Source organism: Chlorocebus sabaeus, chromosome 21 (genome assembly GCF_047675955.1).
Source record: "Chlorocebus sabaeus isolate Y175 chromosome 21, mChlSab1.0.hap1, whole genome shotgun sequence".
Taxonomy (NCBI): domain Eukaryota; kingdom Metazoa; phylum Chordata; class Mammalia; order Primates; family Cercopithecidae; genus Chlorocebus; species Chlorocebus sabaeus.
The window spans coordinates 17,312,244-17,339,838 of record NC_132924.1 but is presented as its reverse complement, the minus strand read 5'-3'; the positions used below and the strand labels follow the sequence as shown (position 1 = coordinate 17,339,838).

Sequence of the window (27,595 nt, the reverse complement as noted above, 5' to 3'; positions counted from 1 at the left end):
CTGGTCTCGAGCTCTTGACCTCAAGTAATCTGCCCGCTTTGGCCTCCCAAAGGGCTGGGATTACAGGTATGAGCCACCGTGCCCGGCCCACCAAATCTTTACATAAGCTTTAATTTGTTCTTCTTCTATGGACCAATACCCGTTTAGAAGGAGCGATATCCCCATTTCGGCTTTTAAATTAATACACCCAACAATGCTGGTATTTAGTACAGAATCTCAACCCTCTTTTCCTTATTCTAAATTCCCTCGTCTTACAGTGCCAAAAACAATAACCCACATCCATCCTGGGGGATGAGCCCAGGGCAGGGCCCAGGGAAGTGGCAGGGGAGCAGAAGGGCCCAAATGAAGGTGGAAGCAGAAGCTGACACCTGTGCTCTGCTCCACCTCAGCAGCACCAGTTCAAACACAAACGCTTTGCTATCCGCCCTATGCCCTGGACCCCACACGAGCATGGGACATCCCCCAGGACATTTACAGAGAGCATTTTAAATTTCCTTAATCTTAATGTTTTTTACATATATTCTCTAATTTTCCTCTATATTACTATAAAGAAACTTTTAGCAATTTAAAAAATGTCACAGTCATCTCACACTATTCTCCTGTAATTCCACCAGAAATAAGGCTGAGAGAATACAGACAGCCAGAGCACAGTTCACACAGTAAAATATTATCAACACCTTAAGGCCTGTCCACATGAAGTGGGAAACTGCTAAACAGCCATTAGAGAACACAGCAGACACCCACTGAGGCTGATGCGGATGAGCAGTGTATACAGCCACTATCATCTGTGGAAAGGTTAAAACTGAAAAAGAAGAGAATGTGGGACATTAATCATGGAGGCCATCGGTGTAGGGAGAACTCTCTGCACTTCCTGCTCAATTTTGCTGTGAACCTAAAGTCAATCTAAAAATAAACTGTATTAACCAAAAAAGAAAAAAGTAAGAAGACAGGCATAGGTAAGTATGCTTGTATTTTCAAAGAATATCTCCTGACCAGTATACCAGACACTGGTAACAGCAGCCACTTAGGGTAGAGTGGATAAATACAGTCACCTCTCTATGTAGAGCAGAAGAGAGCCACAGACAGGGTCGTGAGTGAGAAGACCACCAAAGTTCCACTACACACCCTCCCATACTTCTCAAATTGCTTTTGATATATGCACACAGCATTTTTCAAAACACCAGTTGAAAAGAAAAAAGAAAAACTTTTAAGGAAAAATAGGAAGTTCAGGGTAAGAGGGGTACGAGAGCATCAAATTTAAATAAAAGCTAGAGCAGCAAAATCACAGATGCTTGGCCCCAAAGATACAAAGCTGACCTCATGAGTGCATACTTTTGGGAAAGAAATGACCAGTGAACCCAGGACCATGGAAGCCTGGGTGGCATAGCCACTCCACATGAGACATCTCAGTGGCATAAACCAGATGCCTGTCAGGAGCCAGCACTGCACCAATGTAAAGCTCACAATGCCCCTAGAAGCAGGGACAGCCACCCAGGGCCAACTTAAGGAAAAAAGCTAAAAAACAAGGGAAAAGTTGAAGAACCCTCATCCCATCCCCTGAGCCATGCTAAATTGGAAAACACTCAGCAGACACAAAAAGCCCCTCAAGAGGGCACTGCCAACCCACTCGGGCAAGGGATCACACCCATATGCCCTGAACACTTCTGGGGCCACCATGCCTGGTTTCCTTTCTTATTCAGAGCTCTGGGAGGTATGTACATGGGGTTTATTGCTTGTTTTCCTTGGAGTGAGAAACAGTTTTCTGTTTTTCTTACTTACGACCCAGTACAGTTAGCAGGTCCCCAAAGGCCTCAGAAAGGAGGCTGCTAGTCACCACACCAATCTGTGCAGTGCTCATCCTGCCAGTCACTCTGGTACCAGGCTCAGCCATGTGGTTCTGGGCTCAGCCATGCTGCCTTCAAAAATTAGGGGAAACAAAAAGTCTGTAAGTTTGTTCTCCTAGGAGAACTTGAGCATCCAAAGTGACATTTCTCCTGCTTTATTCAGCTTTTCACTAGGGACACTTGGATAATGCTAAGTGTTTTCTAGGTCACAGCTAGTCCTACCTACCCACTTATTGGGAAGCTCTAGCAGCAGCAGAACAGAATGCTCTGGGTGAGCCTGCAAAGCAGGAGGCATGCTAGTGGCAGGAGGGAGAAAGTGTGCAAACACCCCTGCTTCCCATGAACCACCAGGTCACAAAGCCCCACCAGGTGAGGGAACGTGTGACTAGCTCAGACAGGTGTTTCAGACTCTGCCATGCGGGTCACGGGAAGACAGCACTGGCCCTCCTTGGGAGAAGATTCTGGTCCAAATCTATGGTGTGGCTCAGCTACCAGCAGTGAAGACTGAGGGGCACTGGCTGGTTTCTTTCCCCACATTCACCCTCACTGGTCCCCCGTGGTGAAGAAGGTTGGGTGTCACTTCCTCCAGCCTCTACAGGGCTGAGTGTGCTGCTATTACAGGGCCTGCTGAGCCAGCATCTCACCCCTACTGAAGCATGGGTCAATAAAGATAGAAAAGTTATGACAGAAAAGGAGGGAGGGAAGGAGAGTCTCTTCCAATGGCCCTCACAATAATACCACCCACAGAGATCGGTGTGAAATTTTGCTTTCAGAAGCAGAATGTGCCCAGACAGAATCAGAACTGCTCATTTAACATGGGAACGGCGAAGCGCCCACTCCAAAACTTCTGCTAGTGGGTGGCCAGAAAGGAGCCATCCTCTCTCCCTTACTGACTCAAATTGTACAACTGCTCAAGGGAAGAAAGAGAAGCCAGAGGTTCCTCTGCATCAGTCAGAGGCCAATCCCCTGATCCAGGCTGCCAAGTTAGAGCCCAAGCTCCCAGATCAAGGGACAAGTCAGAGGTGGAGCTCTTCGATCAAGGGGCAGGTTAGAGACCAAGGTCCCCAATGAGGCCCAGCAGGGACAGGGCAGAAGATTGGGGCAGGCTGGCAATCTTAAACACCATTTGCCCCAAGGCCCTGAAAAAAAAAAAAAAAAAAAATTATTCCATATATACTTGCTGAAAACAAGAACCAAACCTAGTACTTAGCTTATACTGAAAGCTTTAATTATACTATCTCATTTAATCCTTACAACAGCCCTCTAATTGTTATCACCCTACTGTATATAAGAAAAAAAGAAAGAAAAAGAAAAGAAAACTAAGGCTCAGTGAGACAAAAGAATCTGCTCAATGCCAGACAGCTTATCAGTGTCAGAACTAGCAACTGAATGCATGGTTTCTAGACTCCAAGATTCACACTCTCATTCCATACCCTAACTTTTTTTAAAGGGGGGAAAAGACTAGAGTCAGGAAGTAAAAAGATAAATGTAACAGTTTCAGAGATCAAAGCAGCAAACCACAAGGTAGGAGACGGGTATCCTCCTTGCTCATCCACTGGGAGAGTCTAGAAGCCTGACATCACAGCACCAACTAACACAGCAGGCCCAGCTCTTGGCTTGTAATCCCAATCTCTTATCAAAACCCAAGGACTTCTTGGAGAAGGGGTTCATTCCACAGCCAGGGCAGGAAAAGAACTCAAACCTGGAACTTCCTGTAGTGTTCAAGAAAGTAAAGAAGTGCTTGAAAAATGATGCAAACATGTTAACAGGAAAAGACAACTGGAAGAAGCCACTTGAGGAATTAAACAATAGTAATGGACCATAACCTATAAAATAACTGTCCATGAATACACACTGACATACACCAACAACTAATAAACAAGTAGAGGAGAAAGAAAAGCTCTTCCTTACAGCATGTGAAACTTACAGTCCTTACAGTCCATTTGTTTTGGACTGAGCTCCTGCACAAGGCCCCAGCACACCAGACCAAACCAGAATGGAGATAGTCAAAATGTACTTTAAAAAGGGCCAGTTTTCAAACAAACCAACCAACCAAACACAAACAAACAAACAAAAACAGGAGATTTCAGTCAACTTGAGTCAGCAGGTAAGGAAGACCTCTCTATTTCAACCCTATGAGGAAGTGACTTTGAAACAATCTGCTTTTTGTTCTCTGTGTCTGCTTTTCTCAGCCCTTTTCTGCCTATAAAACCTGACTCCTTTGGTCAGCTCATGGGAATACTCATTCTATTTTATAGAATAAAATGTTGCCCAATTCTAGAAACACAAAAGCCAACTAGATCTTTAAACTAAATTTGTTATAATATTGTCTTTTGACAAGTATAATTCTAAATAATAAAGGGAGAAAGAATGATAAAAATAGAAAATCATTTAGCAAACAGTACAGTAATAATTGTTTCAGGCAAGAATAATCAGTGGTTGCTAAGATTAGTGGTAAAAGTATCCTAAGAAACAAGATATTTATCTAGTCTCAAAGTATCTCCCCACAAGATACTTATTAATTACAAAAAGGAACATAATAACTCCACAGTGGAAGAAATGTGCAGTCATCCATTCAGCCAAATGATCACAGTCATGATCACAATTAACATCAGAAGGAATGGGGCAAATCCTGGCATGACACACTAAGGGCCCACTGTGGTATTCTTCTGTGGTATCCTTGCCAAAAATATGTAACACAAATACAGTCATAAGGAAGCACTGGACAAAACTATAACAAGGGACATTCCATCCAAAAAGAAACAAAAAAGGCAATGAAGAAAAAAGAAAAAAAAAAAAAAAAAGACCAGTTCTCTTCAAAAGTGTCAAGGTCATGAAAAGACTAAGAAACTGTCACTGTCCTAGATAAAGGAGACTGAAGAGAGACACAACCACGAATATAATGACAATAACAAATTGAACCCTGAGCCAAGGATAAAGGACATCATTCAACAGGCGGAATTTAAACAAGGTCTACAGATGAGCTAATGGTAATCCCTTATTATAAAAGACTCTAACATTTGGTGAAGCTGGGTGAAGAGCATTATTTGAGAATTATTTGCATGACTTCTGCAATTTTTTTGGTAGATGTGAATTATCTAAAATTCAAAGATTTTTTTAAAAGACCAAAAAATAAACAGACATTAACAGTTACATGAGAGAGAGAATATGCTAGTCTTTGGTTACTAAGAACAGATTGACTCCATACTACAGCAGCCAGCAGCCAGACCACAGATCTGACCCTCACTCTTCAGAATCCCACAGCTGCTACTTTAAAGACCAGATAACATGCTCCAAATCTGATTTCTCAGCTCACAGAACTCAGAGCCAAGTCATTTGAGATGACTTATTCCAGAGGGTCTCAAAGCAAATTCTACAGGACAGAGCTGCCCACACGTTCAGGCTCAGTTTGAGGTCCCTCCAATGTCAGCCTATCACTCAGATGCTGCTTCCACAGCAAATTCCTTGGCTTAATTAAAGAAGATATAAAAACTCAGGTCACTCCAATTCCCTCACAGCATGGCTCAGAGAGCACGAGGCCTGCGTGGACCAGGCTCTGCATGGTCCTGGGCATCTGTAACTCAGGGGCTGCAACGGAAGCAGTCCACAGGGAAGGGAAAGAAGGGCAAGAGCACAAACAACAAAACCAGAAGGGGCAGCTGACAGCCTGATGGCTCAGCATAATTGCTGGAAGACAAAAAAGTGGCCTCAGGACTCTACTAGCAAGTTTAACTTTTAACTATTTTTTATTTATCTTTACTTTGACCAAACCAAGAGTTCAAACTACTAGCAAGTTTAAAGCACAACTCTGAGTTGCCCTCATAAGACAGGGAACATACACAAATGTGAAAATATGAGAAAAACTAAATGTTACTGCAGAGTAGCATTCATGAGATATGTTAAAATTCAAAGGTTGATCATCTTCAATGTGACTTTTAACTTCAATCATTATTTGTTCAGCTGTTTACTGAGTGCCAACTATGTGCCAGGCAGTAGAATCCACAATGAACAAACTCCCTGCCTTGCATGGTAACGACAAATAATACCCAGCGAGTAGATATGCAGTTGTCCTTTGGTATTCACAGAGCGCTGGTTCCAAGAGCCCTGAGGATACCAAAATCTAAAGATGCTCAAGTTCCTGATATCCTGATATCAAATGGTGTAGTATTTGCATATGCACGTCCTCATGTATACTTTAAATCATCTTTAGCTTTGTAATAGTTAATACAATGTAAATGCTATGTAAATAGTTGTTAAATGTTTTATTTGCATTATTTTTATCGTTGTATTATTTTTTATGATTTTGAGCTTTTTTAGTATTTTCAATCCAAGGTTGGTTGGATCTGCAGATATGGAACCAAAGGACACAGAGGGTCAACTGTACATGGTAACGACCAGCTCAGGGCCAGGTGATCTAGGTCAGTCCCACTCTCCTCCTCCTGACTTCTCTGCTGACAGAATGAGCAGGCAAGCATGAGTGGCCACAAGAAAAGATACACAAAGGACAGTCTGCACAGGAAAAGCACATAAAGATTTTTTGTAAACACATAGGAGTATGTAAACACACAGAAGTGTTTGTAGCCACCACTCATGGGACAGAGAACAGAGAATCACCTACCCAGGGATACACTGAAGCCACCCACTACAGAGTAGAGATGACACAGAGACTTTAGATATACCTCTTAGAAGCAAGGGGTAACAAAAGCTCACAAAAGTGACACAAGATTTTAGGTGCTCATCCAGACTCCATGAACAAACCAGAGATGAAGCAACAGGTCTAATGGAGGGGTTACTGCACCAGTCACAAGGGCTCCTGGAATGCTCTCAGGTTTGTCTCCTCTATCCACCCTCACTGCCTTGGTGATCTTACCCAGTCTATGGTTAAATGCATCTAAATGCTAATGCTTTCTAAATGCCCATCCCAGTTCCCACTCTTCTCAGAACTCCAGACTCGTGTGTCTACTGCCTAGTCAGTAATGCCACCTCGACCACTGGCCAGCTTTTCAGATTGATGGCAGCCGTGACCAACCCCAATCACCCATGAGAAGCTTCCCCTCCAGTGCTTTAGTGGCTGCTAGCTCCATCCTTCCAGTTGCTCAGCAACAAATTTTGAGGGGGAGGAAAAAAATACAATTACATTTAGAATTCTAAATGTGACAAATACATATATGATTTATTACTAAATACAGTTGTTACTAAAATACTACAATAAATAAGAAATAGTCTGCACTCCTAGAAAATCCAAGAAAATCAACTGAGAAACTATTAGAAATCAGTAACAGAATTCAATATTGGTGTATAGGACTTACTGAATAAAAAGATTAAAATTCTACAGACTTGAGTAAATAAGACATAACTTTTTCTTAGACCAAAAGACTTAACAATGTAAAGATGCAAAACATAAATTTAATGTATTCTCAATGAATATTTCAACAGAATTTTCATATGCAAAAATTAATTTACGGGAATATTTGAGAGAAATCTGGGGGTAAAAAGATTAAACACTAGTTCTACGAAGTGCTAAAATGTATTATAAAGCTATGATAAACAAAATAGCGTGGTACTAACAAACAAACTGAAAAAATGGTTTAGTATTTGTAAATACACAGAATGGAAAAAAATACAGAAACATATACAAAGTTAAATCCAAGATATTTCAAAAGTGAATGACATTTCAAAGAAAACCAAAGAAGAAAAGGTAACAGTAGCCCAGAAAGGATTTAGGAACTCCGGCTGACACCTAGGATGGGGTCGGGTACCCTCAGACAACCTAGCAGTGAGAGAACAAACTGACACAAACTCCCTGAGGCCAACTTAGCAACATCCATCAAAATTACAAACGCCATACCCTTTGACCCAGTAATTCCTGTTCTGGGAATTCATTTAGCTGATGTTCATACACACGTTCCAAGAGACACTTAAAACACATATTCATTGCAACATCATTTGTGATGCTGGCACACTGGAAACAAGTACACACCCTTTGAGGACTCATTAAATAATAAGATCTACACAGCAGAATACTATATGGCAGCTAATAAACATCTTGGCCATACATCAGAGTCACCTGGAAAGCTTCTGAAAATGCAGACATGACACAGAAGAGGCCACACTCAGACCAATTAAATCAGATCTCTAGAGCAACGGCCCAAGCATTTTATTTTATTTTATGTTTTATGGACCAAACAATATGAACATAAGGAATCAGCGTTTCAAAATAGCGGAGAATCTCAGGGCAAACCACCCAAAGGCAAACTGGGTTCCACTGCTCAACAACATGAGCCTGGGTCAGTTTCCTAAACTACAAAATGGGAAGGCAACAGACTGGCCTCAAAGAGTTGTGAAGACAGTGAAAAACCTATGTGAACACTAAGGAGAAGCTACTTGGCAATAGGAAGTATTCAGTCAGTGTCAGCTGCTTATCTAGTGCAAAGGTTCACAGCACATTCCAGGGATATGACAAAGGCCACACTCACAGATGTGCTTTTGTGTGTGCATGTGTACTACATATAATACGGAAAATATATACATACACATAAAATATAAAAATTTTGCAAAAGACGATATTGACAACAGTCACCTCTAGGAAGAACCTGCTTCTATTACATACTCTCATAACTTTCAAAAATGTTACCCTAAATCCAACTCCAACTTACAGGAAATAGGACAGAGGACATGCTAAACCACACATGGGTAACAATCAGCAAAATCCAGCCAGTGGGAAATAGAAACAAACAACCTGATTTACTTTACCAAATAAATTTTGAGGGGAAAAAAAAAGAGAGAGAAAAATGGAAGGTCAACTATGAGGCATTGGTTGACTTATTAACAGCCTGATTCAAACAGAACTTTCTTTTAATTAAGACACTATAAGAAAACTGGAAGTTTAAACAGTGGCTGAAAATATTTACAGATGAAATGATACAAGGCAGAATCTGTTTCAAAATAACCCAGGAGGGAGAAAAGCAGGCTGCTGTTGGAACTGGGCAATGAGCACATGAGGAGTCATGTTCTTCTGTCTACTGTCTTTTGTATTTCAAATTCTACCTAATAAACATTTTGTGAAGTACATACATTACCTTTCCAACATCAAAACAAACCAAGCTAGCGTAAAAAGTAGAACTATTATTATAGAAAAATATTCAAATAGAAGTTGGTTATTTTAAAAGAAATTGGCTAGTTTTTAAAAAGTATCTCTCAGATAGTATGGTAATTAGTCGCTTTTTTCTAACACGGCAATGCAAATAAATCCTCAGTTAGTCCACGAGGTAGTTCTGCTTCAATTCCCGATAACTCTTTGGCCCTACCTTCTAAATGTATGATTTTAAGCAAAGCACTTGATCATTGTACATCTCAATTTCCTCATCTGTAAAAAGGAAGCAGATCATTGGTTCTCAATTTTTGGAAATACATATTTTTCCAGGGGAAAGACTTCATAGATGATTCTAACACTTCTCTTCCTCCTCCCTGACCACATGCTCCTCAAACCCATCCAACTCTGAAAAGTTAAGATACCAGGTTATTTTCTGATATAACTTCAATATCCAGCAAACTCAATACTGCTTTCTAAAAATGAAGCATATAACCTTCACTGCAAAATAAAAATAAATTGCAAAATAAAAAATAAAACTGCAATGTTTCTTGTGATAATTTTTTTAAAGTCCTCCTAACAACTTAAATCAGGTTTTCCTGACTTGTGATTTAAGTCAAATCGCCTGGAGGCTTCTTATGCCTGAGCTTTCTTAAAGAAGGTGCAGTTTCAGGGTGAATCGCTGGAAAGGTGAAATAGCAGCTATGACACAAGATGAGACTGAGCCAGGTGGCCCAAGGCTCGATCCCCAGGTGGGGTCCACAGATAGTTGAATCTGAGGGGAAACAGACAGACATCCCTCAACCCCTGGCTTTCTATTCATTATTCTCTCTCAGTGCAAAAGCTGAATCTGACGAGAAACAGACAGACATCCCTCAACCCCTGGCTTTCAATTCATTATTCTCTCTCAGTGCATACTATGCAGCATACGCCCTCATCCAAGAACAAGAGCCACTTCAGGCAGACAACACTCAACAGTGTATATCACGAATTCATTTATTTTATTTTATGTATTTATTTATTTATTTATTTTATTCGAAGTCTCGCTCTGTCACCCCGGCTGGAGTGCAGTCGCGTCATCTCAGCTCACTGCAACCTCTGCCTCCTGGGTTCAAGCAATTCTTCTGCCTCAGCCTCCTACAGGTACGCACCACCACACCCAGCTCATTTTTGTATTTTTAGTAGAGACGGGCTGTCACCATACTGGCCTGGCTAGTCTACATCATGAATTCAAAATCAGCAAAAGGAATACCAGGAAATGCTCAGGATACTCTGTTTAGCATAAAAGAAGATAAAGTGTAATAAAATTTTATAAATATACATACATGTATTTATGTATATGTTTACATTAAGAAAAAAACAGGCTGGGCACAGACACTCACGCCTGTAATTCCAGCACTTTAGGAGGCTCAGGCAGGAGCATAACTTAAGCCCAAGAGTTTGAGACCAGCCTGGGCAACACCAGGGAGTTTCGTCTCTACAAAAAATTTTTTAAAAATTAGCCAGGCACGGTGGTACACATCTGTGAACCCAGCTACTCAGGAGGCTGAGGTAGGAAGGCAGCTTGAGCCCAGGAAGTCGAGGTTGCACTGTTACAATTGCACTGGGCTCCACTATCTTCCAGCCTGGGCAACAGAGTAAGACTCTGTCTCAAAAAAGAAAAGAGAAGAGGAAAAGGAAGAAGAAAGGAAAGAAAAGCCATAGAAAATATCCCAAAAAGTTAATAGGAAGTGAAGGAATGTTCTTTATATACTTACCTGTATTTTCCCAACATTGTACACTGAGTATAAATAATCAGAAAGAAAAATGAAAAGCTTTTTCAAGAGAAATAATAGTAACAATAATAGCTAGTTATCTACTTGAGTTCACACTCTGTCAGGAATCATGCCAAGCAGATATCATTCAATCCTCACCAGAGCCTACGGAGTTGGGTATATGGAGAGAAGGGGATTCTGATTAAGCCCCCATGACTCTACAAAGGGGTCTCCTGCAATGGGCACCTGAAAAAGCCTTGAATAGTAAAGGAGAAGCTGTTTAAAGACAAAACAAGGAACCCAACTTTTTCAGGCAGTGTGCACCTACACACAGAAAGAAGTCTCAGGCCCGGAGCACAGGCACCTTTCTATTCTCCTGACAGCCCACCCGAGGGACATCAAGAGCCACAGATGTCATGATAGGTGGGTGAATGCTATAGAAGGAATGTTTGTGTCCCTCCAAAATTCATGTTGAAGACCTAACCTCCAAAGTAATGTTATTTGGAGGTGGGGCCTTTGGGAGGCAAGTAGGTCATAAGGGCAGAGCCGACGTGAATGTGAGTCGTGGCCTTATAAAAGAGGCCTAAGGGAGTTCATTTGCCCTTTTCACCATGTGACAACTCAATGAGAAGACAGGTCTATGAACCAAGAAGTGGGCCCTCACCACTGAACCTGCTGGCAGCAATAAATGTCTGTTGTTTATAAGCCACCCAGGCTACAGTTATTTTTGTTATAACAGACTGAGCAAAAACAGTAAGCAAAACCAAAAAAGAGGCAGTAAGAAATGGAATTCGGCATGCACTGGGGGTCACCTCATAAAGGGCCAGGAAGTGAGAAAGGCTGAGTAAGTCTCTGTCCTGTATCACTGAAAATGTGGGCACAGCCAGCCATAAAGGAATAACGTAAAACGAAGCACAAACTCCAAAGAGGCAGGGTTACCTGCTGGGGAAAGCGGAGGGATGAACTACTGGAAAGACTTTGCTGATGAGAGGAGTGAAGAGCGCCCATACCTACGGGGACAAGGTCAGGAGGGAGCAGTCTGATGATGATGAAGTATCTGCCAAGGACACCATTAGGAAACCTGAAACTTATTTTCCAAATGATGCCATTCCCTTCCCAAGAAGCACTGAGGTCCCTGTAACTGGGCACAAAGGCCACACTACCCAAAGCAAGAGAAAGTACTGAACAGTTTTCTCAGGTTTTATGTTCTAATGGGTTTGTCCTAGAAGGGGTTAATATGTCAAATTGTTCCATGACACCCTCTTGGTACACTGCCACTAACTACTCTGCCTCTCTGTCCAGGGCAGGAGGAATGGCCTGGTTGGACCCAGGGCCCTGTCACTGCCCAGTGCACACCAACAGTGTTGGAGCACTCTGTTCCTCATCCAAAGGACAAAAAGACACCCAGTCCAAGCACACAGGACAAAGACAACAGTTTCTAGGCAGTAACTGTCATTCTTAGTGCTACCATATTTTCCTTCTTCTTTGTTAAAGAATTCTGCTCGTGATTTTTAAAGAGAAAAGCCCAGAACTGACACAGCCTTTTGGAGATTTTTGTCAGCATCCCAGCACTAGCAAAGGTAAAGTTACCATCCCACTGCCTACAGCAACACCTGCAGGTCAAGAGTCTGAACTGCAGGTGCTATGAAAGTTGATACTGACAGCCCATGCCCAGAAAACCAACACCAAACCCTACTGTGATGTCATCCAAGAGGCAAACCCTAACAGGCAGCTCTTGATAAATGTCTGATTAGTGACTACGTCATAAGATGCTGCAGACTTTGCACCCCTCTCTTCCACAGTCCTAATTATGTCTGCAGGCACTGGTCACTCAGTCTAGTATTACACAAACACTGAAGCTCAAATGGCACTTCTCACTTTTTACAAAGTCTTTACTATGAACTTTTTTTTTTTTTTTTTTTGAGATGTAGTCTTGCTCTGCTCTGTCACCAAGGCTGGAGTGCAGTGGCACGATCTCAAGTCACTGCAACCTCCACATCCCAGGTTCAAGCAATTCTGCTGCCTCAGCCTCCTGTGTAGCTGGGATTACAGGCACACACCACATCTGGTTAATTTTTTGTATTTTTAGTAGAGATGGAGTTTCACCATGTTGATGAGGCTGGTCTCAAACTCCTAACTTCAAATGATCAGCCCACCTCGGCCTCTAACAGTGTTGAGATTAGAGGCATAAGCCACCACGCCCAGCCTGAACAACTCCTACAACTGTAAAGTATCCTTACAGAATATAAGCACATTCTCTGATGCTATCTTGTACAAATAGGGTAATATCTGTGTGCTCAAATTCTCACTCTTCTCTGAGGAATAAGATGGGTTATTTACTTTGGGCCGGGCACGGTGGCTCACACCTATAATTCCAGCACTTTGGGAGACTGAAGTGGGTGGATCATCCAAGGTCAGGAGTTCGAGACCAGTCTGGCCAACATAGTGAGACTCTGTCTCTACTAAAAAAATACAAAAATTAGCCAGGCATGGTGGCAGGCACCTGCACACCCAGCTACTTGGGAGGCTGAGGCAGGAGAATCGCTTGAACCTGGGAGGTGGAAGTTGCAGTAGGCCAAGATCACGCCATTGTACTCCAGCCTGGGTAACAAGAGCAAAACTCCGTCTCAAAAAAAAAAAAAAAAAAAAAAGATAGGTTATTTTAAGCACTGGGGTGGGAGTATTTCTGATCTTCATTTGACATGTCCTGGCAGCAACAGCAGGGCAGGAGCAAGAATGAAATTCAGACCAGTCGTAGGTTATTAGTCAGGGAGATGCTAAAATCAGAGTGATGGTAAAATTAGGTCAAAATAAAATTTCCCCCAAATCACCCTGAAAATACTGTAAATGAAACCTGTACATTATTATGTATAAATAACAATGTATGCTGCAACAGCTTTAAGGCAGAACACAGGCACAAGGTTGCCAGGATCTGGGAGTCTGGCACCAATGGAAATGTCATTGTATTAGTCCATTCTAACACTGCTATAAGGACATACCCAAGATGGGATAATTTATAAAGAAAAGAGCTTTAATTGACTCACAGTTCAGCATGGCTGGGGAGGCCTCAGGAAACTTTACAATCATGACAGAAGGGGAAGTAAACATATCCTTCTTCACACAGCAGCAGGAAGAAGTGCCAAGCAAAGGGGGAAAAGCCCCTTATAAAACCGTCTCATGAGAACTCACTATCACGAGAACCACATGGATATAACCGCCCCCATGATTCATTGCCTCCCACCGGGTCCCTCCCATGACATGTGGGGATTATGGGCACTGCAATTCAAGATGAGATTTGGGTGGGGACACAGCTAAACCATACCAGTCATCTATCTTGACTGCGGTGGTTACAAGACTATATTTGTCCAAAGTCATAAACTGTATTCTACAAGGAATGAATTGTATTGTTACATAAATTATACTCTACTAAAACACAAAACAATTGTCTGTATACAGTAATGAACACCTTATAATAAAAATGCATATATAGAGGCAGAAGGATTACTTGAGCCCAGAAGTTTGAGTTCAGCCTGGACAACACAGCAAGACCCTGTCTCTAAAAAAATAAAACTCAAAATACATACATACAAAATATAAATACATTATTTTTAATAATTTCTTTTTTCCCAGAACTTACACTGAATTTATTTAAATTAAATAAGCATGTGATGTGACTTTACTGTAGCATACAAAAAGGGAGCTATTGCCTAATACTGGTTAGAACCAAAAAACGTGTCAAGCAGGAGTCAGCAGAAATCAGCAATCTAAGACTTAGATTCTAGGTAACTGATTTTAGACAGAGTGCCCACAAAAGGCGGTGCTTCTGTGTGATCTTCTAAAGAATAACTACCTTAACTTACTCAATTAAAAGAACTGTAGATCTACAGTTTATAGGATAAACCATCCTGAACACTGGTGGGTGGACTGGGGGTACTGCTAAAGGTAGAACAAGGAAAAGGATGGTCTTTCATGTTCTACTTTCAAATCTGCTAAAATACTACATTTCAGGTATAACCAGAGATCAGTGCCACAACTTCCTATTTTGTTAGAGGAAAACAAGTAACTGAAGCTGAGAATGTTCCAGTCCTTGGAAATGTTTGATTAGGATTCTCACAATACCAGTCTATTCTGAACAAAGAGCTACCAAGTAGAAAGGTTACCTTTCCGGAAACATATGCAAGTCTTCACTCTATACTTATTTTTAAGGTAGAACTCACAAAACTACCTCTAATTCTAACCCAGAACATAATTCATTGGTTCAAGAATTTTAAAATAGGGTCTCTATAAAACAACAAAGTAGCTATTCTAGTCTACTACTCAGAAATCAAAACCAATCCCCTCTTTTCATTTTTTAGAGATCATAAAAGGCACACAAAAAAATTAATGAAACAAAATAAATGGTCATTACAGAAAAATTAGAAAATATAGTAAGCGACAAAGATAAAAATGAAGAACACAATTCCACCACTCTGGGATTACTACTATTATTTTCTTCCAGCCTTTTTTTCTACATATATAATTTTTAAAGTTTTCAAATTTGATGTTAGACTATATAGTTTGAATTCTCCCCTTCTCACTTAACATTATATCATGAAAATATCTGTGTAAGTCAAGGTTCCAACAAAGAAACAGAAGCAGCAGATATAGTCAGCCTTCACTATCCATGGGTTCCATATCCCAAATCAAAATATTCCCAAAAAATATTGATCAAAATATTTGCTGCAGATCAAAAATACTCCCCAAAAAAGGCCAGGCATGGTGGCTCACACCCGTAATCCCAGCACTTTAGGAGGCTGAGGCGAGTGAATCACTTGAGTTCAGGAGTTCGACCCCAGCCTGGGCAACATAGTAAGACCCTATCTCTACAAAAAATACAAAAATCAGCTGGGCAAGGTGGTGCACGCCTGTAGTCCCAGCTACTTGGGAGGCTGAGGTGGGAGGATCGCTTGAGCTCAGAAGGCAGAGGCTAGAGTGAAACAAGATCAAGTCACTGCAAACAGAGCAAGACGCAGTATCAAAAAATATAAAATAAAATTTCAAAAAAAAAAAAAAGGGATTTTGTCTGTGCTGAACATGTACAAACTTCTTGTCATTATTCCCTAAATAATACAGTGTAACAACTATTTACATAGCACTTACATTGTATTAGGGATTGTAAGTAATCTAGAGATGATTTAAAGTATACGGGAGAATGTGCATAGGTTATACACAAATATTATACTGTTTTATGTAAGAGACCTAACCATCCATGAATTTTGGTATCCACGAGGGACCTGGAACCAATCCCCCGCAGATACCAAGGGATAAATGTATTTATTAAGAGAGTTACTGCAAGAAATTGGCTTACATGATTGTGGGGGCTGGCTAGGCCAGTCTGAAATCCACATAGCAGGCCAATGTGGAACTCTCCAGAAACTGAGTGCAGCTGCTGTCCATCGGAGAAATTTCTTCTACGTCAGGGGAGCTCTGCTGTGTTCTTCAGGCTTTCAGCTGATAGATCAGGCCCACTCAGATCACCTAGGACAATCACCCTTACTTAAAGTCAACCAATTATTAACTTGCATCACATCCACAAAATACCGTGACAGCAATGCCAAGATGAGTGTTTGACTGAATAACCAGGACTGTAACTTAGCCAAACTGACAAATGAAACTGACCATCACAATAACCGTGTCAGTAATCTTTAAAAGCATTTTATAAATGTATTTATCCATTCCCTTACTATAGAAATTCAGCATTCTTCCAAAATTTTGCTAATATAAGTAATGTTGGAATAAATAGAACTGAAGTGAACAATGCTATAGACTGAATGTTTGTGTCCCAAAATTCCTATGCTAAATCTTAGTCCCAAGATATTAGGATTAGTACTTCGGGAGGTGATTACGGCTCTGCCTTCATGACTGGAATTAGTGTCCTCATAAAAGACTTGAGAGCATTCTCTCACCTCTTCCAGCATTTGAGGACACGGCGAGGTAACTATGAATCAGAAAGTGGGCTCTCACCAGACATTGAATCGGCCAGTCTTGACCTTAGACTTCTAGTCTCTAGAACTGTGAGCAATAAATTTCTGTAGTCTATAAGCCACCCAGGCTATATTATTTTGTTATAGCAGCATAAGTGGACTATGACAAACAACTTTGTATATTCAATCTTCATTCTCACATCTGATTATTTTACAGAAAGACTACTAGTAAGGAGGGGCTACATACAGAAATCCAGAAAACCTCATAGGATCCCCTTGAGTCTTTGGCTGAATATAAAACTGCACACGTGTAAAGTGCAACTCCATGAGACAAGTAGGGAACTGGGGAACTGATGGACAATCCCTAGAGCTGGGAGATGTTCAAGCCTCAACGAGCCAGAATGGAAAGACCTCACTAAACAGCTGGAGCACTCAGAAGCCCCAAAAAGGCATATCTTAGAAGACTAAGCTAGCTTTAAAATAAAAGTACCCTAGACACAGCTTAACAAAACTGAAAAACAAGGCCAGACACATTGGTGCACACTTATAATCCCAGCACTTTGGTAAGCCAAGGTGGGAAGATCATTTGGGACCAGGAGTTCCAGATCAGCTTGGGTAACATTAAGACTCCATCTCTACAATCAATTGATCAATCAATACAAATAAAAACCAAGCTTCAAAAAGATCATTCTGATCAGCAAATAAATTAATTGCCTGCAAGAACAAAACTCAACACTCAACAGAAGAAACCAAAACCCAGAGACTCGACAGCATAACATTTGTTAATGTCTAGCATCCAATCAAAAATTATCAGACATTTGAAAGAAAAAGAAAATGTGACCCAAAATCAGGAGAAAACTCAATCCATAGAAATAAACCAAGAAATCACAGAGATAATGGAATTAGCAGATAAAGACTTTAAACTATTGTAAGTATACTGAAGAATTTAAAGGAAAACCAAGGTAGGAATCGAAGCCATAAAAAACAATCAAAGGGAACCTGCAGGGTTGAAAAATAAACTATCTGAAATTAAGAAGTTACTAGATGAGTTTAACTAAAGATTGGACACTAAAGGAGAAAAGACAGTAAAGTTGAAGGCAGGTCAACAGAAAATATTCCAAAGGAAGGATAAAGAGAAAACAGACCTCCTAAGTGTGTGTGTGTGTGTGTGTGTGTGTGTGTGTGTGTGTGTGTGTTGGGGTTGAGGGGTGGGCACAAAAGTCCCCAAACAGTATAAACACAATGAAAATCATGCCTCAGTAAATCTTAAACTGCTCAAACTAATGATAATAACTTAAAAGCAGCTGATATAACAAAAGAATGGGGATATTTCAAATACAGGGGAACAAAGAATGTCTACTCACTTCTCATCAGACACAGTGCAAGCTAGAAGACAATGGAATTACAGTCTTTAAAATGTTTAAAGAAAAACAAACAAACAAAAAAGTGTCAACTGCAATTCTATATCCAGCAAAAATATCCTCAGACATGCAAGATGAAATAAAGGCATTTTCAGACAAAAAAGCTGAAAGAATTCACTATCAGCAGATTTGTACTATAAAAAATATTTTTAAAAGATCTGCAAGGAAATATCAGATGTCTGCCTTCCACCCTATATTTCCCACTTCCAATCTCTGAATCTTTATTTCACCCCTTCTCATCCAGAGCTCCATATTCAAGAACTGCTCCCCTTCTCCATCAATTTGGTTCCACCATCAAACAACTATTTTCTCTGAACTTCATCAGTTAGCCTGGCCTTTAAGACTCTGCAATCTTGCCCCTCCTGTCTTTACAAAACTTATTTTCTCTTACTCCATATTTTATAAGCCATTCCAAGTTGTTCACTTTGCTTCACTAACTAGAAAAAAAAATTCAAAAACTCCCCCACAGCCTAGGCAATACAGCAAGAAAATCTTTTTTTTTTTTTTTTTTTTTTTTTTTTTTGAGACACAGTCCCGCTCTGTCGCCCAGGCTGGAGAGCAGTGGCGGGATTTCCACTCACTGCAAGCTCCGCCTCCCGGGTTCACGCCATTCTCCTGCCTCAGCCTCCCATGTAGCTCGGACTACAGGCGCCCACCACCGCGCCCGGCTAATTTTTTTTTTGCATTTTTAGTACAGACGGGGTTTCACCGTGTTAGCCAGGATGGTCTCGATCTCCTGACCTCGTGATCCGCCCGTCTCGGCCTCCCAAAGTGCTGGGATTACAGGCATGAGCCACCGCGCCCGGCCGCAAGAAAATCTTTTAAAAATTTAGCCAGGTATAATGGCAGACATCTCTACAAAAAATTATAAAATTAACCAGATGTGGTGGTGCATGCCTACGGTCCCAGCTACTCAGGAGGCTGAGGCGAGAGGATTGCTGGAGTCCAAGAGTTCAATTCATATATTGCGCTATGATCACACCACTGCACTCCAGCCTGGGCAACAGAGTAAGATCCGGTTTCTATTTAAAAATGTGCATGCGCACACACAATCTCCCCCAAAACAGGTCAGAAAGAGAGCACAGGAGTAAGAAAAACAGAAGAGAACTCAAGGTGGCAGGGATTCGGGGGGACACAGGTGACCCATCCTATCAAAGAGGGAAGAGAGTGAATTTTCCAAAAAACAAAGCAGGCCAAGAGGCTCGTGGCTGTCTTGCAGACACTGCTACAAGTCCCACACAAGAAGGGATCAGCTCCTCTCACTCAGACTGCAAGGAAGGACTGTATAACTAAGTTTAGAGCACCCACGAAACATAACTCCTAAAAAGTGAGTACAAGTACAGCATGAGGCTTGATTCAGGGAAATCTTATGTCACATTCAAGCTCTACTGCTCATTAGCTGCTTGACTATCGGCTCATTTAAAATTCACAACAGTTCTATAAGACAGGTACTATTATTATCACCGACATTTTACAGAAGAGAAAACTGAGACACAGAATGATTATACTGCTTGCTCAAGGTAATACATTCAGGAAGCAGCATAGCCAGGATGTGAATCCAGTCACCTAAAACAGACTGCCATTTCAGGTGTCCATTATACCTCAGGCACTATGAGCACATCCTAGCAGTGCTCCTGCAGAGAGAAAAACACAAACAATAGAGCTGATGAGGCTAAGCCTCTAAACACAGATAAAGTTAGGTCTTTGTGAGAGGAGTCAAGTGCTCTAATTTTGGCTCTGTATCTCAAATGGCTGTATGACTACCGACCTTACCTAATGAGGGAACTGACCTTAAGCCAACTGACCTCCCATCCTACGTAACTGAAAGACTGTAATGCAGCAGTTTGCAAATATGAAGAGCTAAATAAATACTGACATCAAGAATTGATGTGTTACAAAGAATGAATTATGGACAAACACAAACACCAGATATCAAGCAAGAAAGAAGGAAGCTGCAAAGTAGAAATTCCCACCTGGGAAGAGCTGGTGGTTCCCTAGGGACTTCAGCAGCACCAGCAACTGCTCCTGGAGCTTCTGCCTCCTGTGAGCCATGGGCCATTTCCTTCACAGGGTCCTGTGGGCCTGGAGGCTGCACTTTCTCTACTTCCTGACGCCCACCCAATTCTGTGGTGGAGTCAATCTCTATTTCCTGGACTGGAACTGGGACTGGCTCCTTCTCAGCTGCAGCGGCTGACACAGTCTTGGCCTCTTCTTCTTCCTTTCTTCTGATTTTCTCTTCAAGTTCCTGCCTTCTCTTCTCATCATCCTGACGGGCCATGTGGTCAAAGGTTTTGAATACCTAAAATCAAATAGCAACCCAGCAATCAGTTCATCTGCCCAATACTGTACCACATATCTTGTAGAAATGTGGTAAAATCTGTTAAGGAGAGAACTAAAAGTCATAAACTGACAAGATTTCCCACTTGAAAAATGGAAATGCACTGCCACTTCACCAAAAGCTGACAGGTAAACAGTGTTTAACAGGAGGATTCCAAAATCAACAAAATCAAAAACTTACAAACCAAGGCTAACAATATTTACAAACCTAAAATATGCACAGTTAGATGGTCTTTGTTGTCATTATTTTTACAGACCCCAGTTTTGTTCACAATGCAAAGAATACACGGTCCTGGTACAACTGTGGGTTATAAAGGATCCAAAATTCAGACTCACAAATGAAACATGAAAATATGGCTGAACTTCAATTCTCCAAATGCAACCAGGTTTACTGGACTGCTGCTATTTTTCACCACACTGCATGGACATTCAATTCAACAAACATCTACTATGTGCCTACGGTGTGCAAGAAACACACAAACAAAAAAACATGAAAATGATTTCTGCTGCCTCCTAAGAACTCAAAATTCTGGTGTGTAAATAAGTTCTTAACATTTTCTGGGACACAGTCACACCCATGAAGGTGCTGGGACCTCTCTACCAAAAAAGTACAGTGAAGACATACCCACACATGAAAACTCTGATACAAGAGGGGGCGTGACAGAGCCCTTAATTCCCTGTCAGAGTATGGGTGGGAAAGAGCATATCTGGCAAAAGAAATCTAGGGAGACTTCTTGGAACAAGGAGGATTCCAGTTAGACCTTGAATGAGAGGCACATCTTCCACAGGGAACCACTGGAGGAAACGCCATAGCTCCAAGAATAGGCTTGTCAAGGAATGGCAAAAACTCTTGCAACAACTGGAGGGAGGAAAGGCTGAGAGAGCAACCTGGGACATGGGTGGGAGTCAGATTCTAAAGGGCTAGAATGTGGACAGGTATTAAATAACAATGTTCTGTGCACTGCACAGGCAGTCAAAAGGGTGCTAACAGACTGTGTCAAATGATTCTACAAACATTCTCTCAAAACCCTCACAAAAATCCTGTGAAGAAGACAGCATCAACATTTCAAAAATGAGAAAAAATAAGGCTTGGAAAGGTTAAGTAACTTGCCCCAGCTCCTGCTGGCAAAAGAAGTAAAAAATTACGCAGCATGCACCAAGCAGTGCAAGGAGATGATGATGTACGCAAAGGGGGAAAAAAAAATCAATAAAATCCCAAAAGGTTAAAAACTGGAAACAACACCGGAACCACTTTTACTTCTGCAGATAACCTGAAGCCCTGACTAGATTCTAACATTCATGTTTCTACCGCTTTGAGTCCATTGCTGTCAGAGTTGCTCATCCTCCTGATACTCCAGCTCATCTTAACTCCACAAAAGCAAAGCAACAAGAACTCTCTCTCCTAACACCTGAGACTTCTAACACAGAATCCCCAGACTTGATAGTCCTCACCATGCCACTGCCTCTGCTCACTCAGTAGATCCAGCCTTCTCTGACCTACCCATTCACACCACCAGGAAGTGCTACCACTGCCAACCTCCCAACCATCACGTGTTCTCAGTATTCATTCTAGAGTCACAGAACATGGAGCTGAAAGAGAACTCCAATCTGTGACCTCCAAGCAATCTTCTCAGATGACAAGAGGTGAAGTGACTCTCCCAAGATTTCCCAACAATTTATGTGAGGAACAGGATGTAGCTAGCTTTCCTGATTCTAGTTTCAAGGACTTCTACAAAGGAGCACTTCTCAAAGAGGACTCCAAAAAAAAAAAAACAGCATTATCGATTACAATGAATGGCTTGTTGGTCTAAACTATTTTTGTCTTAAAACATACTAATGTATTATAAAGTGGAATGCAATCTTCACATACATCATTCCTACTGAGGTTCTTCAAGCTGTGTATTCAGGCTATGCAAACTCTTAGGAGGAAACGTATGAGCTGCCTAACTCTACACCAACACTGCACTCCCCAAAATATTAAGGGAACACTTTGAAGTTCCACAATGATGCAGCCCAGCACTCCCATCCAAATTCTTCTCTGCCTATATTCAGCAGAGACACCAAGCATCCCACTTCTGGTCGGGGTAGAGGGGCAGACCACAGGAAGCAGTTTTATGCCATCAAGTTAGGGACAGAAAAAAAAAAAAAAATTCCTAAGAGGCAGATGAGTAGGAGTGGGGAGGTCAGGAGATCACCTACTACCACACAGAAATAATGTTATGCTGGTACCAAGTCACTCAGTCTCATTCAGTGTTGTCCTACCCCACAACAATATCCTTGTCAATACTGAAACCACCTTTACAAGCCTCCTGCCAAATGAGCTTTTGTGGATAAAAGAACAGGTTCCGGCCGGGCACGATGGCTCATGTCTGTAATCCCAGCACTTTGGGAGGCCGAGGTGGGTAATCACCTGAGGTCAGGAGTTCAAGACCAGCCTGGCCAACGTAGTGAAACCCCATCTCTACTACCGAAAATACAAAAATTAGCCGGGCATAGTGGCGCATGCCTGTAATCCCAGCTACTCGGGAGGCTGACGCAGGAGAATCACTTGAACCCGGGAGGTGGAGGTGCAGTGAGCCAAGATTGCGCCACAGCACTCCAGCCTGGGCAACAGAATAAGACTCCATCTCACACACACACAAAAAAGAACAGGTTCCCAGGATTCACCCTGATCTACCCAACCAAAATATCCAGGAATATGTGTTTTTAAAAGTTCCTTGGCCGGGTGCAGCGGCTCACACCTGTAATCCCAGCACCGTGGGAGGCTGAGGCAGGCACATCACGAGGTCAGGAGTTTGAGACCCGCCTGGCCAACATGGTAAAACCACATCTCTACTAAAAATATAAAAATTAGCCGGGTATGGTGGTGCATGCCTGCAATCCCAGCTACTCAAGAGGCTGAGGCAGGAGAATTGCTTGAACCCAGGAGGTGGAGGTTGCGGTGAGCCAAGATCATGCCACTGCACTCCAGCCTGGGTGACAGTGAGACTCTGTCTCCAGGGAAAAAAAAAAAGTTCCTTAAGCGATGCTGACGGTTGAGAACCACTTCCAGAAAACATGACACCTCTCTTAACCATTTGCTGAAGACTGTCCTCTTGGGTTTCTGTGAAACTTACTGCTCTCCACCAAGATTATTCCCCAAGACCTGTTCTTCACCTTTGACTCTTCTCTCTCCCTCAAACCACTCCAGTTGCTCTAGCTCCCAAAAGATCTAGTCCAGTAATTCCAATAGCCTATGGGCAGGGACTTCTACCAGGAACTTCAAGTTCAACCTGTCTAAAACTGAACTTTTTCCCCTAAACCCAGGTGACAGTTCAGTTAATGCATTATCACTATTCCAGTCACCCAAGTTTAAACCTTGGATCATCATTGACCCATCCCTCCCCTTCCTCCATCCCTGCTCCCCATCTCCACTACTTCATTAGACTGGTCACCAAACCCTAACCTATGGAAGTGTCTTATAAGAGGTGTTACCAGGTAAATGAGTTACCAGGTAAATGAGTGCACTACCTCTGTCAGTTCATCTGTGAAACAAAGACCAACCTCTCAGGTTATGTTAAGGGTTAAGTAAGACAACAACTCCAGAATATAAAACATCTGACACTACACATATTAGTATATACTCCTTTCTCCTCCACACCTTTCTGCAAACTACAATCATCCTGGACAAAAGTGTTCTCATGCTACTATGGAATGGTTAAATAATAGAACAGAAAGATTTGGAATTCACAAAATGAAATTTTTAGTTCCAGCTCTACGGTGAATGGCTGTGTGTTCTCGGTCAAATCACTTAACCTTGCTCAATTGGTATGTAAACTTGAAACTTACCTATTTCACAGAGACACTGAAGATCAAATGGCAAGACTTCATTAACCTGCCGTAAGGTCCTGCTAAAGGCCACCTCCAACAGCTCTCTGATCACTAAGATGGCACTTATGCCACTGACAAGGATGAGGAATAGCCTTAAGTTCTGAAATTGAACCCTAACGGAATCCCATTCTTCATTTGGCCCTATTACCCTGGTAGTTCTCAAGACAGTCAAAGCTTTGGCTTCTACTGAGGAAAGTAACATCCGATCAACCTGCAGCATGCATTAAGATTTCAGGAGGAAACATCTGAAGCACTTTATAAATTGTAACATCTAGAGAACTGGGGGGGGTATCGTCAGCATTTCTGTCTTCTTGGGTTTCTACCAACAGGCTTAATGCTTGGCTGAATAGTTTCTTTCAATCTCATCAGAAGTCCCATCTCTCTTATAAAACCTTCTTCACTTCTCAACCATCATTTCTATCTCCTTTCTTTACAATGGGCTCCATCAAATAATTGCCCTTACAAAGTTTTCTATTACTTTCTGGGTTTTCCCTCTTTAACTGTGTCACAAACAGAGAGAAACCACTACTTAAACACCCCTGTCACCCGTACCTAAGAGTGTAAACTACATTCAGCAAACGGTTGCTTACTACATTCAAAAGTGCCCAGTCAACTTTACTGAATGAGTACTGACAGCGCTTCCAACATACAATAAACTTAACCTGGAAGGTACAGAATTAAGTAAAAATGAAATTTTAATAATCACTACAATGACAGTCTTTGACCTGGGAAATCACATTTCAAACAAGCGGCCACACCCATTGATCCACACAATGCCTCCGTCATCACCGCCAGCTCAAGTCTTTGGTAGTTCTGGGGCATGCACGTTTCTGTTGCTGTAAATGTCCTTCCTTCTGTCTGGCCTGCATGGATTTCACTCCCTGACTAGCAGCCCCCAGCACCGTGAGGGGTACGCGCTGCCGGGTGCTGAGCAGGGCTCTTAACAGTCGGCTTACTACTTCTGAAACCTCAGGACGTCCGGAGCGAACCCCGGCTGCTCCCTCAGCGGAATAAACTGACATCCAATCCGCGCTTCAAATTACTGAAGCCATTCTCGAAAGCTCAACCCCAGGACACCAGGAAAAGGAGGAAACAGGCTGGGAGAGCTTGGAGGAGCGGGCGCCAGGAGTCAAGGCAGGCCGGGGGCGGCGGCTCCCCAGACCGCAGGCCCGCCCGCCTCACCTGCAGCACCAGGGCCTGCGCGGCCCCGGGTGGGAAGCCCATGCGGTCCGACGGGTGGCGCAGCAAGCGATAGAAGTCTGTCTTGCGGTACAGGAAGCCAAAGAGAACGCGCAGGAAATCCTGGACGTTGCCCACGTGCTGCAAGATGCCCAGAAGGGCCTGGTCATACAGCTCGGCCGCCCCGGGCTCCATGTCGCCTCCCGCCCTAGGTACGCTTCACACACAGAGCGCCGCCTCAGACCTGCCGACTGGCCACTTCCGGCGTCCGCAGGCAACGGCTCCGCCGGACGGCTTGGCTGCAGAACTTCCGGTCCGTGCTTGTTCGGCCCCTGCGACCCCGTGCTGTTTTCCCCGGTCCCGGCTGCCCCACGGGCTTTGCCCTGAGGTGGTCTTTGACAAAAGAGCCAGATAAAGTCAGCATTGAGGTTCCTACGCGGCAGGAGGCCCGTGGCTGCTGTTGCGCTGCGGACGCTTGGCCGCCATGTTTGAAGAGGGCGAAAAAAATTATGGGGCGTGCACTGTCACGTGACTGCTCGGGTTTTTTTGGTTTTTTTTTTTCTTTTTTTTTTTTTTTTTGGTCACGTTGTCTGTGGAGCCTTTCTTATTTCTGTGTTCAATTCCCGCCTGGGTATTCGGAACCTGTGGTTAAAGCTGGGGCTGCGGTAAGCTTTTTGTTAGTGAGCCAGATACGGGAAAATGCGTATATGTGGGACCTATGGGTTTCTTATTAATAACAGAGCTGTGAGTTAAACTCAGGGCGTTGCATCAGAAGAAAGTCAAGACGACGAAGAAAAGAGTGAGTGCGTTCACGTATATTAAGTGGAAAGAGCTAGATTCAGAATAGGGAATCCGTATGCCATCGTTGTGAAATATGTACGTGTGTGTGTATAGTATGTATATACATATATACGTCATGTATGTATATGTTGTTAGTGTCTGTCAAAGTCTAATCTTAAAGTTAAAAGCATGACACTCATACATATATATCATGAACACATATCCAAGATTTCTTCAGCAAATTAACAATGATATGGTAAAGCTGGTTCAAAAGCATTTTGAGGAAGTGGACTTTAAACATTTTGACAAAGCATTAGAGTAAGATTAGGTTGGATACAAAGCTGGCTGGTGTTGTACAAGATGATAAAACCATAGGTTATCATTTATAGTGGATATAAATGATTTGCACCTCTTCTAGAATAAAACATGCAGGTTAACACGTCTTCATAGTGTCTACGCTTTAATGAATTGTAAGTAAAATCAAACTCAGGTAAGTTGCCCTAGAACAGTGATTCTGAAACTCTTGATTTAGGAACCATTGATGCTCTTAAAATTTGTTGAACACTCCAAAGAACATTTGTTGATATGGGTTATACTTATCAATATTTACCACATTAGAAATTAAAACTTAGAAAGTGTTTAAATATCCATTTTTAAATGACGATAAAACACATTACATGTTAACATACTTTTATGCAAAAAGTAATGTTCTTCAAAGCAATAAAAGCTCAGCGAGAGGAGTAACATAGTTTTACATTTTTGCAAATCTCTTTAATGAGCTTACTAGAAGACAGCAAGATTCCGCCGGCAAGGTAGCTCACGTTTGTAATCCCAGAACTTTGGGAGGCTGAGGCGGGAGAATCACGAGGTCAGGAGTTCGAGACCAGCCTGGACAACACAGTAAAACCCTGTCTCTACTAAAAATACAAAAATTAGCGGGGCATGGTGGCACACATCTGTACTCCCAGCTACTCAGGAGACTGAGGCTAGAGAATCGCTTGAACCTGGGAGGTGGAGGTTGCAGTGAGCCTAGATCATGCCACTGCCATCCAGCCTGGGCAACAGAGTGAGACTGTCTCAAAAAAAAAAAAAAAAGAAAAAAAGAAACTAAACTATGGTTTAATGAAACAAAATACCTCAGCTAAAAATAAGAATAAAGAATAAACAGAATAAAGGAGATCGAAGTTGGGGATGTCAAATATTGCCCTCTGTAAATCTAAAGGGTTTCTGCATTTTATTAATAAATATTTTATAATTAAAATGTAATGTTTTAAGAAGATTCATTATACACTATAATAAAAAGATGTGGGGGAGCAGACACTTGTAGACACTGCTGGTGGAAGTGTAAGAATATACA

General features: G+C 42.0%; 1 protein-coding gene and 1 long non-coding RNA gene across 3 annotated transcripts in view; one reads left to right on the top strand and one right to left on the bottom strand.

Annotated features, from left to right (window-relative positions):
- Positions 1-25,960, bottom strand: part of NUDCD3 (NudC domain containing 3) — a 106,549-nt gene extending 80,589 nt beyond the window's left edge. For both annotated transcript variants that reach the window (XM_007981438.3, XM_037988232.2), the window contains exons 1-2: positions 25,462-25,960; positions 20,046-20,371 (exon numbers count right to left, since the gene is read on the bottom strand). In XM_007981438.3, the coding sequence (XP_007979629.1) occupies positions 20,046-20,371; positions 25,462-25,653 (518 nt within the window). In that variant the 5' untranslated portion in view covers positions 25,654-25,960. The remainder of the gene's footprint in view (positions 1-20,045; positions 20,372-25,461) is intronic.
- A 77-nt stretch (positions 25,961-26,037) lies between these two features.
- LOC140709636 (uncharacterized) overlaps positions 26,038-27,595 on the top strand; it is a 33,011-nt gene continuing 31,453 nt past the window's right edge. The window contains exon 1 of the long non-coding RNA XR_012090299.1: positions 26,038-26,123. This is a non-coding gene — a long non-coding RNA (uncharacterized lncRNA). The remainder of the gene's footprint in view (positions 26,124-27,595) is intronic.